The following is a 12,912-nucleotide window of genomic DNA, read 5'->3' as shown; positions in this document are numbered from 1 at the left end:
CACAGTGTTCCTTTCTGTCTTTTTTAGTGACAGATGCAAAACAAGCACCAAATGTCCTCAGAGTCACATGGTGCAGTGTCAACTAGCTGTTAAGTTCATACAGCTGATCCGGTGTCGTTCCCCTCTTCAATCTTGTTCACTCTTATAATCGTCAGCCTCGAAGGAGACCAGGCTGCCCGCTTTGAGCCACGCTCTGCAAGATACTGATTAATTCCTGAATTTGTCATTCATCTCAGTTCTCTAGACACATTCTTGGTTCTGGAGACTCTGTACAAGAACAAAACTTCCAGCCTGAAATCTTATGCCAAAAACAATAGCTTTCTGAAGTAAATTTGAACACAGAACCATTTTCTGAAGGGGGACAAAGGGACAATTCATGTCATATAATGATTCTCACTAATCATAATTTATATAAGAGATTAAAAGTAAAAAGAAAAATCTCAGTGTCATTGAAAGATGATTATCCTTTCTGCAATTTTCTACATATGGAGTTATGCAATGTTTTATTCATTGCAGTTTCTTGAATTTTGGTCTCGAATACAGTAAAGCAGATCCCAATAGAGATTAAATATTGCTGTTTCTAATCAGATTGAAGGCAAACCTTTGAGAAGCATTCAAGTCTTTACTGTCCAGCCACCATTGGTACAGGTTTTATTGACTTCACAACCATTCTGGTTTTACATTAAATTTAACCAAGTGGGCAAAAAGGCACATTTTCTGTTCTCCCTGAAACTGCGTGGCTTATGGTACCAGTTTTGTCATATAAGAGAACATAAGCACGACTTGCAAAGATTTGTCATGGCGAGATCATTTCATTAAGCACACATTTCCAAATATACACATAACTGTATATGGTGGCATTGACTTTCCTTTTCAGCAGTAATGCATTCCTGCTGTTGTGCCTCGTTATTGTGAAGAACACAGATGGTGTTCGGGGCATTTTCATGGCTGAAGAGCCCAAACAGGGGAAACAAAGACAAATGACATGAGTCACTCCTCTCTTCAGTCTGTTGACTTGGCATTTGTAGAATAACAACAGCCACACAAAGCAAATGGAACCCAGATGAGAGGGCTGTAAGGAAGAAGTGGCTAAATTGATACTCTTGAACACACTTGGTGTGAGAGATGAAGGCTTATGCCTTTCGCCCCCACTTGTCCAATGTCTCCAGCCGATGATTAGGTCAAGGGAGAGGGATGTTCACTTGCACACGTTGACCCACTCTGTGACCCTGCACTCATCACACAGCACGTAGCAACACCAGTGGAAGCGGCAGTGGCAGCGCTCACTGCGCGTCTGCCTCAGGATGTTGTGGCCGCGGCCACAGCACAGCGAGTCGCATGCGTCCATTCCTGGACTACTCTTGTTGCAGATACGGCCCTGAGTGCCAGGCGAGTCCACAGATGCATCACGTTCACAAAAGTCAGGGGATTTCTCAAAGTAAACCAACTCCCTGGAGAGACTGCGCCGCCGAGTCCTGCCATGCTCCGACCCGGCTGCCCCTGCTGCTATACGTGGGTTAAACACACCACTGTTCTTGTTCTGTGAGTTGATGAAGACAGCAGATTGGAACTTTTGTCGCAGCAGGGAACCCACCAGCCGGAACTCAGGAGACACATACCAGCAGGTCTTGAACTGGCAGCTTCCTGAGGTGCCATGACATTTGCACTTCCTGTTCATGTTGTCTGTCACTATCTGTTAAAAAAAAAAGTGATATCTGCATCAGTATTAATCAATTCTATCCTCGAAGTAAGGTGCTTAACAAAAGAATATTGCAATTGTTTCACTCTAGTGCATCTTGATACAAATACAAAGATAAAATAAATATTTATAGTTGCTCTAATTAAAATGTTGACATGTCTGATGTGTGAGTGTGGGTTACTGTAAAACTCCATATTAAAATGAAAATTGCAAACATGAATGTATTGATTTTTTAGTTAAAATCTAATGATAGATTTTTAAAACTGTTAAAAATGTCATGTTATTAACAGATGGTTATCCTTGTTATTTAATTATTCACCTTAAAGTACACAATTCAGTAACTATTAAATTATTACTGAAGTGAAACTAACAGGGGAAGCTGAAAGAAAAAAGAGCACTTTTTAAAAAAAAAAATAAAAAAGGTTCACCTTCTTTTGTTCATTTTAATTGCCTTGACAGAAAGCTTCAATTACACTCTACTAAAACAAAGGTTCAATACTGTTTCCAGTTGGGACGCATGTTTCCATACTGTCACCATACCTGCCTGCCAACTCGATTGTTGTGCATCTTCATTCGGGCATGTATATCACGAGATGAACCTCTGGAGTCCAACCAGTCCCTGGAAAAGCGGACACCAAAGCGAAGGTCATGGCTACAGCCTCCCCACTCCCAGGTCTCCTGCAGTGTTGTGAGTTCCTCTGGTTTGAGGACTGTCCCGGGATGGGAGGAGTGCAGGTAAGATGGTAGCTTGCTGTGGTTTGTTTTAAACTCAGGCGCATGCTTTAACCCATTCCTCTGCAGTGTCTGTAGCTGCAGCTGAGTTAGCTTGAGGCGGATTTTGTCGTCGTCTATCCGGCGCTTAGCATCACAGCCACAGCCACGCAACTTGCCCATGCTGCAGGCTGAAGCCACAGAATGAGCCACACCAGCTGCTAGCAGAGCCAGGGAGAAGGCACTCTCTCTGAAACCTGTTGAGACAGAGAGAGGATAGTTATTGTGGACTGTACATAAGCAACACAATGACCCTGTTTATGCAAGTTCTGAAGGAAACACTCTACCTTGAATTTCAAGAAAAAGAAAACTGGTTTCTCAAACATTTCTGCCCTGGAAGGTGACAAATTCTCCAACTTCAACCAGTGACCATTCAGTTTTGTAGTACTGACCCCACACTCACCCCTGCTGAGGATGGTGCTTTGGTGTGGCACCTTGCCATGGTTCTCCAGTGTAGAGCAGTTCCAGCGTTGGTTTTTGAGCTGGTATTGGCATTCGTGAATGGCCACTTGTATGCCCTGTAAGGCAGAGGCCGTCACATCGGGGTTCCGGACGCACAACCTCATCTGGCGCTTAGTCAAGCCTGCCAGTCTTAAACACACTGCATTGGGGGTCAAAACTGGATCTCCTGCCACCTTCAGGCCAAGGATGTCATTGCACAACACACTGGGAAAGAGGGCAAGTAATTAATCACACTCGCCAATAGAGCAACATGGGAGCGCTTCCAGAGGGAGATCACTAAAATTTCTGACTGTGATGTATGGCACTGATGAAAAGCTCCATATTTTCTGTTTCAGAAATGATTACTGCTTTGTCTGGTTAATGGATGGAAAGGCTCAAGAACCCACATGCTTCTTATATATTTAAAATTAATACAAAGCACTCTGATTATATGACCTACAAAAGGTACTTTTATTTATTTCAAGCTGCTGAAAAGACTACAGAATTCTACAGATGTCCAGTGAATGGAAAAATGTGATGCTGCTAATCTGTGTTGAAGCTCTGCAGCATTACTTTAACAGCATCACATCAGTCCCTGTAATGGCTAAATTTCAATCATAGTATGTATAGAAATAAAGAAATATGCCTTCTAAAATTTATATTAAAATGTACATTTACTATCCCCAAAATAAATGTAATTATCTACATGGTAATACGGATGTCTGAGCAGACTTTCAATGCATTTGAGCCCATCATGGGTAGCTTAGTTTTAACCTTTAATCAAGAAAAGGTTTAAAAAACATAAACATAGAAAATCTAAAAATGCTTTTAGATTTTACACGACACATGGGAATCCTATATGGACATGGACTTTGCTCTTTACACATTGACATTAATTCTGCCCAAAATTGGAACCATTCAAAAGCAATTATTAATGACCTTTCACTTGTGCTTCCTCCCACTCCAGCCCCCAAGATAGAGTCAAGGCTATGGCATTACAAAGGATATTTTAGTGCAGTTTTCCCTGGCATGTGCATTACTGGTTTTGATTAGTATGAATGTGTGTGTGTGTGTGTGTGTGTGTGTGTGTATGTGTGTATGTGTGTGTGTGTGATGGCTCAAACAGCACTCACTTTGGATATCACACTGGTGAAACTATACATTTTTACACACTTTATAAATATACATAAGCTGTGTGTAGCTTTATGTCATGCAGGTTATGAAGTAAATATCTGGGCTTCCTATCAAACAAGAGTAAAGCAAGGATTAAGAATTTCACACAAAAATGAATGCAAAATGCAGATAATAAAAGCTAGTTTACACTTAGCTTAGACTTACACTAAAAGCTTGATTTTTTTTTTAAATAAAAGATGCAATACTTGTAAAATTGTGGAGACCAACCAAATATACCCACAAGGTCAAAACTGTCAAATATTCCCTATCTGGTTTCCACCAATATAAAGAAACACACGCGGAAACACACACACACTCACGTAAGTTAAAGGGAACTTTCCAGATGAAAACAGGGAGTTGCATCCTTTAGAACTTACGTGAAGGCAGGTGAGAGGAGCGCGAGCGCCAGCATCAGCGTTCGGCCCAGAGCAGCTTTATGGGACACGGCCATCGCAGGAAGCGCTTTTCCGTTCGGGACATTAAAACGTCTTGGCGATAATTAGCAATTAACGGGGAATTATAGAAGAGAAGAGGCGCTCAATACTACAGTGCGGAGTTGAGTGGAGAGCTCAAGGAGCGCATTGCACTGAGGAGGAGGAGAAGCAGGAGGAGGGGGCCATGCACGGGTGGGCGGCTGTTTCCACAGATTTCCACTGAACTATTGAAAGGATCCGGTTACACTATTAAGCAAGGAATTTAAATGCACTAATGATTTTAGAAACGAGTTTGAAAGTCGTTAAGTCTTTGTTAAATATAAGCTGGTTATACTGCGTAACATGCGTAAAGCAAGAAGCTTAGATGTGACGCATGCTGTATTTATCTAAAAGCATTTACTACACAAAAAACATGTCAATAGCGAAACAGCCTATAGATCCTTTTCCTTTTAAAGCCTTTACCCAATGTAGCTCATATCAGATTAAACAGCTAATTGGCAAAATGAAAATATAGTGGAACAACAAGGCAAATGCTCACCAGACGATTAAATAAGCATTTCAAATCACAATACTTTTTACATGCGCTCATTTTTTTCATGTGAACGTGAATAATATACGCGATCATGTGTTTTAACAGGTTTATTCCCTGTCATGGAGCATCATGTGAAACGTGCGAGATCATATGTAAAAATAAATATTGCGAAAATAATTTACTATCACGAGAGAAAAAACAAAAACAAAAACATGCAAATAAGAATTACAAATAAATTACATATAAAAAAAATTCAGATGTGGGAATAATAAATCGCGTGAAAAATAATAAAACCATATGGCATATGTGAAAACATGCATGCACGACATTCGAATAATGTGTGAAACAGTGGTTAGAGAATGCATGCCTAAATTTAAATGCAGGTGCCTGTAAGGGTGTAGCACGTGATTAAAAAAGTAAAGAATTACATGCATTTACTTAAACTATTTTTTGTGGCAAAGTGCGTAGGGGGGAAATGTGCGCATTAACCCGAATAGCAGCAGCAGGCAGGCGTGTACTTCTGTTAACAATAAGCGGCTGATGCACCAGTCCACCCACCCACAGACACTTCTGTGACTGCACGCGCTCGCGCAAGCTACTGACACTGGTCCACTTATTAGGCTATTTTGTAATAAGGATATAAATGATTATGGTTATTGCTGCATTTTTGGGTAAAGTGGGGTGGGGTGAGGTGGGGTGGGGTGTGGGGTTTTACGTATAAGTTAAGCTGCAGCAAGTGTCAAAAAAAAAAAGACATTACGGGCTAATGAACAACCAAATCTACCTATAAAACAATAAAAATGTTATCTATAACAGATTTCATAATTGTTCTATGTTAGAGTGAATGTTATGCTTGACTTTTTAAACGAATGGAAAAACGAAAATCATCCCATAGGTCATATTTACTGTGGTGTGTTTTTGCTTAAACGCAATTAAAAAACAAAATGCACACATAAAAATCACAACTTAAGGTATTGTATAGCACAAAATAGCATGTATCAGTAAATAGCACAAATAAAGGTACTTGTTCTTGTCGCAAGAGTGAACATTTTGAACCCTTTTGCATGCTTATTTAACCTGGAAAAAAAGACGGTGCATATTTAGGACCTAAAGGTACATACTTTACTTCCTTTAAATACTTCTTAAAAGACACATACTACAAAACAAACATTGTATTTAAAAAAAAAAGAATCTTCTCTCTGTTTATTGTCAGAACCTTCATAGTGCGTTTTTTGCGCATTGAGGCCACGACATATCTGAGAATCGGCTTATTTTCCTAATGTGAAAACTAAGCCCCCAAACTAGTCGGATTAATTTAATAAAATTAAGTTAAAGCCACCTATAACTACTAGTAACAAGAGACACTGACAATTCCTCGTCTAATCTCCTCTGTTTCATTCCTTAATCTCAAGCAATAAAAAGTGCATTAGCATTTTTGTTGCTATGGCGTGTAAATTCTAAGTGGCTTAAAAAGTGATTTAAAGTTGATTTGTGTATAAAAGGCACCTATCCCTTTAACCGGATTGCCGCTAATCTGCTCCGAGTCGCATGAGTGCACCAGGAAACCAGACTAAGCGCCTTCAAGAGCAAAGAGTGAAGAGCAGAATGAAACACCCGCAAACAAAAAGAGCATTTCCTTCAGTTGGCCATTTGGTGCAAGAAACACTCAGAGAAACCACTGAGCCTATAGGACTGTAAATAAATGCCAAATTTCAATTGTGCTATGCTGGCGATGTAGCTGAAACTCGCTTGCAATAAAAGCGCACTGATCTGACCATAACTAAATATTGTTTTTATTTAGAGCAAAATGATTTCCATGTGCATGCTGCGATTAAAGTAGATTCAAATGTGTAGCATCTGAGGTGTTCCACACTGATCACAGCACGCAATTAAACGTAGCAGATGATGATGATTATGATGAAGAAGAAGAAGAAGAAGAAGAAGAAGAAGAAGATGATGATGATGATTATTATTATTATTATTATTATTATTATTATTATTATTTTATATCATATTATATTATATTATTCTCGCGAAAACGAGAAAATTGCGCACCCGTGGATGAGGATGTGAACTCCGAAGAATGTAGGAGGACACCACCCTTTTTTTGGTCAACACCCTAGCAAAAAAGTTAAACAAAAGCAAGACGGCACAATATTTCCCCAGGGGTTGTTCTCAGTGCAAAAGATTTTTTGATATATCCAGCGCTGTCTGACTGCTGCCACGACTTCAGTGGCCATGCGCTGCATGAAGGAACGTCTGCCGTCCAGATGTTGGAAGCCATATCTCCACTTAGTTCCCTTCTCTAGTTCGTGTCACCCCTAAAAACTTTTTTTAATCCAAAGAGTTATTAATCCTCCTAAAACAACTGCCCTTTCATCCGTACCCCTCGAAACAACCCATAAAAATGTTCCCCGAAACTTTCGATCAATGTTTAGAAAAATACTGTTAGGCTGATAAACGGTATCTTTAATAGGTATTTCCCCCAGATCCTGCATAATTTACCTCTCGTTCACCTAAAATTTGTTACCAAAAACAAAATATGAATTTCCACATGGGACAGACTTTGGAATTATAACCGGAGTAGACCTAGTATCCATAACTCACGTGTAAAAATAAAATAAGGACTGATGAGCATTAGCTGGAGTTCATGAAGGCTTCATGAAAACTTTATTTTCTGGGTGTGAGAGAGGGAGGAGACGCGGTTAAAGGGAGTAATCCAAACACTGTGGGCAAAAACGGGCCAGATTAGATGGTTCATATTGCGCTCTGTCTGTACTGTCCTGAAACAGAGAGAGAGGGAGAGAGAAAGAGAGAGAGAGAGAGAGAGAGAGAGAGAGAGATGCTACACACCCATCGCACTCGGCACACACAGCTTTTTACTCTGCTTATGGAATAAATCCTGCAAAATAACAAATGGAAGACGCAAAGACAAAGTGGGAAATAAATGATTTCGCATCTGCACCCATCAGCTGACCCTTAAATGGATCTAACGGATGATTTCTTTTATTTTTGTGACAATATGCTAGTTGCTAAACGTGCAAGGTTGTTTTTATTCGTCCTCCTCTTCTCATTCTCTGTTTTTTTCTTCATTCATTGGTGCCTATGAAGAGAATTAACCTATCCATCTTTTCAGTCCTTTTTTCAAAGGAGGGTGGGAGGAGGAGGAGGAAAACTGAGGGAGATGAGTGCAGCAAATCCCCCTTTTTTTGTTCATCTCATAGCGCTCAATAAGTGAAGAATGTGTCGTCTATCACTCATCGAGGGGATCAAGTGTGCAGGACCGAGAGCAGCACACTGAGAGGAGCTGAGTGGAGCAGCATCACTTATCATCATCATCATCATCATCATCATCATCATCATCATCATCATCATCATCATCAGTTTCCAACGGTGTCCTGCATCATTTCAATCACAGAAACGGACAAAAACGGTGTGAGCGAAATTTGTTTTTCAACACGTGTCTCTCTGTGGAATGTGAAGTGGTAAGTGCACGCAATTATATTTCTATATATTTATATATATGTGTGATATATGTATTGTATAATGTAATATAATTTATATATATATATATATATATATATATATATATATATATATATATATATATATATATATATATATATATATATATGACCAGCTGAAGTCATATTAACAGAAATAACTCAGCACTGGAGCATGTGTATAGTTTAACACTCCTCTCTCGCCTCTTGAAGGTGCCATGCAGTTTCTCGCTCTGTTCACCGTACTGAAGGCAGCCTGCGTGCTGCTTCTCTCCTCCCGGATCTCCAGCTCAGCGGCGGCCAACAGCAGCGGACGGTGGTGGTAAGCGCGCTCTCTCTCTCTCTCTCTCTCTCTCTCTCTCTCTCTCTCTCTCTCTCTCTCTCTCTCTCTCTCTCGCTAAATCACCCTTCCTTATGATGATGAATGAAGATTACATTGTGATAGGGAAGAAATCGAGACGCGTATTATTCTCTTTTTAACAACCTTTAATTTTTAATGCCGAACTGAACTCCATAATAACTCCAGAACTGAAGCCTATTCTTTTTCATTCTAGTCTTTCCTTGGTCTTTTGTGTAAACTGGATTTATAGGTTTTTTAAACCTATTGGTGGGCTAAAAACATAAAGACTTTACAAAACCTTTTTCTAGGCCATGCTGTAAGAGCATGGAATTCTAATAGGTTTGCGCGCTCTGGACACGTTAATATGTTAAAACCTTCCGAAACCTTTATTTCTCGTGCATTATAGGAGTAAAAGTGTTGTTCAGCTAAATAAAGTGTATTAACACAGAACAGAGACCATTGCGCTCTCTCTCTCTCTCTCTCTCTCTCTCTCTCTCTCTCTCTCTCTCTCTCTCTCTCTCTCTCTCCTTGTCATTTTGTCAGTGCGGCTTGAACGCATGACAAAAATTTCTCTCCAATATGGGCTAAATTAAATGGGGATAAATTTATACCATGAGTGATACATCAGTTCCCTTCCAGATCCGGTTCATTCACATATTCTCTCTTGTGGGCATTCATGTAAGACGTTGTTTTAAACTAGGTGTTTAATTTCACGATCATAGTGTTGCTGAAATCTCGGGTTTGATAATATCTCAGGTCTGACCATCGTGCAGGCAAATCACAGTGTGATATTCAGTGTGCTTGTGTTTCTATGGTAACACAAGCACATTGAATATCACATTATTCATTATTATCTGTGTTAGATAATAAACAGACTAAAACCAATGTATAATTGTTGATATGGTGATATATTCTGTTATGACACATTCATATCAAATGTAAGAAGTCTCCAGTATCAACACCCTTTAATAATTTTTTTTTGCCATGGAAAACCCTTAAGGACTTTGGGTTCATGGTAAAATGAGAATATTTCAATTCTCTTATAACTTCTGAGAGAAAATAAGAATCACTATAAATGATTAAAAAGCATAGTATATTATTTATTAATAATTATAAATCGTAAATCGCTGCAATATCAGAGGAAGACATCATAAATAATACAGTACAAGCCTACTGTGGATTATTTGCCTATAACAGCACAGATTTATTTGAATTAATTATTTACTTATTCTGCACAAGGGCAGAAGCTCAAAGTAAGCCGCTCAATTCATAGGCATCATGCATCATTATGTAGGAAGAGCATTTTGTGGTCATTCAAAAAATAATTAAATAAATAAATCTTGTGGACATCCATGATTAGATTAAGAACAATAGTCCCATATATATTTAGTCTTTGTATTCTGTGTAGCACTGGTAAAGGTTGCTAATGTTCTCTGTGCATTGCCCCTGATTAAGTACAAATAAACTCATTAACATTAACAAGGTGCACTGGAGCTGGAAGGATAGAAAAAAGAGGGAAAACCCTGATTAAAGAAAATTGAATTTAAGGCTATCACCATGAAGATAAGTATCTTGGGAAATTGCTTTAATATGCATTATAAAACAGACATTTTAAAGCTTTATTAATAATCATTATAACTGTTTTACTAATAACCTGGTGCTATAGGCACATTAAAAACATGGATAATTATTCTCATCATCGGTACAAATTGGCTTTAAATATCATGCAAAAAAATGAGATACTCAGAACTAAATGCAGCTTTTGCGATCAAAATCCTTTAATAATCTTATTTGAGATTAATATTATACTATTTAAGACTGGGTATAGCACTGGCCCATCTCCAATCCAGTCTAACTTAATAGTTTCTGAGTAATTATAGCCTACAGTTATAGCAACATTTATTTATTAGGTCAAGGTTAAGAAAATATTTCCTGTTTTATGTGGAGGATCTTAGAAACCTTACTTCTGGCCTTCTTGGATGTAACGATGCTCTGTAATTTGAACATCACCACAAATAATTCACTGTAATTTTTTCTACACATTTAATTGTAGACAATAAGTAGAGCATGTTATGTCAGGGAGTAAAAATGTGACAAATGATAATGTTTCCTTGTCGTTCTGCATAATTATAATGACAAAAATACACAATACTTGTGACCATTAGGTTTAAAGCATTTGGCAGACACCCTTATTATACAGAGCAAGGGCTCAGCAGCTAGACATGGGATTTAAACTTGCAACCTTCTAATCAAAAGTCCAACACATTAGCCACTAGGCTACCACATTATCTTGTCAATCTTATCGCTGTCTATCCTATTCCAGGGGGATTGTGAATGTAGCATCATCCACCAACCTCCTCACCAATAGCAAGAATGTACAATTAGCCCTGGACCCTAGCCTTGCTTTGCTAAACCGTCGACAGAGGAGGTTGATTCGGCAAAACCCCGGCATCCTCCATGCCATCGCAGCTGGTCTTCATACGGCCATCAAGGAGTGCAAGTGGCAGTTCCGCAACCGCCGGTGGAACTGTCCGACATCCCACAGCCCTACGGTGTTTGGCAGAATCATCAACAGAGGTAAGCTTACCTTTTATTTCACTCTCCAGTCTTACATATTAGATCTTTTCCCCCACACTCGTAACATAATTCCTAAAAGAATGCTGCGGGACTTGTTTTATCAGGCTGCCGAGAGACAGCATTTGTGTTTGCTATCACAAGTGCTGGTGTTACCCACGCTGTGGCACGTTCCTGTTCTGAAGGCTCAATCGAGTCATGCACCTGTGACTACCGGAGACGAGGGCCTGGGGGTCCAGACTGGCACTGGGGAGGTTGTAGCGACAATGTTGACTTTGGCAGAATGTTTACACGGGAGTTTGTTGACTCCAGTGAGAGGGGCCGAGACCTGCGATACCTCATTAACGTACACAATAATGAGGCAGGAAGAATTGTAAGACACCAGTAATCGGTTATTAAAAATAGTAACGTAAAGTTATATAAATCAACTCGGAGTTTAATGATTTTTCTCTCCTTCCACTTTTTCTACAGACTGTTTCCTCAGAGATGCGTCAGGAGTGTAAATGTCATGGGATGTCAGGCTCCTGCACTATTCGCACCTGCTGGATGCGCCTGCCCAGCTTCAGAACAGTTGGAGACTTATTAAAAGATCGTTTTGATGGTGCTTCCAGAGTGGTGTATGCTAATAAAGGCAGCAACCGAGCTTCTCATCGAGCCGACCCTCGCCACCTGCAGCCTGAGAACCCTGCTCACAAACTCCCTTCTGTGAAAGATCTTGTCTACTTTGAGAAATCACCCAACTTCTGCTCCTACAACAGCAAAATGGGCACGCTTGGCACATCTGGGCGCACCTGCAACAGTTCTTCACCAGCGTTGGATGGCTGCGAGTTGCTGTGCTGTGGGAGAGGTTATAAGACCCGGATTGAGAAGGTCACTGAGAGATGTCACTGCACTTTCCACTGGTGCTGCCATGTGAGCTGCCTCAACTGCACCAGTACACAGACACTTCACCAGTGCTTATAATGTCTGTGGCAGCTGCCATTGTTCCTAAACTCATCAATCGGGATTGGAAGAGGTCAATGGATTTGAGTGACCAGGTGGCAAAAATACAGAATCTGCCAGAGAATTTGTTTTGACGTGGATTAAAACAAAAAGCAAATGACATGACTATGGCAAAACATGATAATCAGCCATTTCTTTGATATTATTTTTCTACGTCAACCAGAGCTGTCATTGAAAATTGTACTGAGAGAGACATCCTAATGACTGCGCATTTCTAAAGTGCTTGGGCACAAAATCTAAACGCATTTACTCGAAACATTATAATAGTAGATTTAGAGCGTGTGCATCAAATGAAACGAATGAGATGCAATGGAGACTACTATGCACTGCTATCCACTATGGCACACAGAGAAGCCAGTTACTGAGAAGGATACAGTCCAAAAATACGTATGGATTTTGAGGCCAGAACCACCAGTCTCTGGGTTCTACCGTCTCCTCCCTCT

At 39.8% G+C, this 12,912-nt stretch overlaps 2 protein-coding genes across 2 annotated transcripts; one reads left to right on the top strand and one right to left on the bottom strand.

Annotated features, from left to right (window-relative positions):
* Positions 1–910: 910 nt before the first annotated feature.
* Positions 911–4,599, bottom strand: wnt10b (wingless-type MMTV integration site family, member 10b). Its single transcript, XM_060894213.1, has 4 exons — positions 4,462–4,599; positions 2,874–3,136; positions 2,240–2,667; positions 911–1,693 (listed from the first exon to the last, which is right to left on the bottom strand). Exons 1-4 carry the CDS (start codon positions 4,533–4,535, stop codon positions 1,199–1,201), a joined length of 1,260 nt encoding a protein of 419 aa, XP_060750196.1. The 5' UTR covers positions 4,536–4,599; the 3' UTR covers positions 911–1,198.
* A 4,172-nt stretch (positions 4,600–8,771) lies between these two features.
* Positions 8,772–12,430, top strand: wnt1 (wingless-type MMTV integration site family, member 1). The gene is made up of 4 exons (XM_060894021.1): positions 8,772–8,875; positions 11,217–11,470; positions 11,575–11,840; positions 11,939–12,430. Exons 1-4 carry the CDS (start codon positions 8,772–8,774, stop codon positions 12,428–12,430), a joined length of 1,116 nt encoding a protein of 371 aa, XP_060750004.1.
* Positions 12,431–12,912: the final 482 nt, after the last annotated feature.

Source organism: Tachysurus vachellii, chromosome 19, assembly GCF_030014155.1.
Source record: "Tachysurus vachellii isolate PV-2020 chromosome 19, HZAU_Pvac_v1, whole genome shotgun sequence".
NCBI classification, from domain to species: domain Eukaryota; kingdom Metazoa; phylum Chordata; class Actinopteri; order Siluriformes; family Bagridae; genus Tachysurus; species Tachysurus vachellii.
Note: the sequence above shows the minus strand (reverse complement) of the source record. Positions and strands in the feature narration are given on the sequence as shown.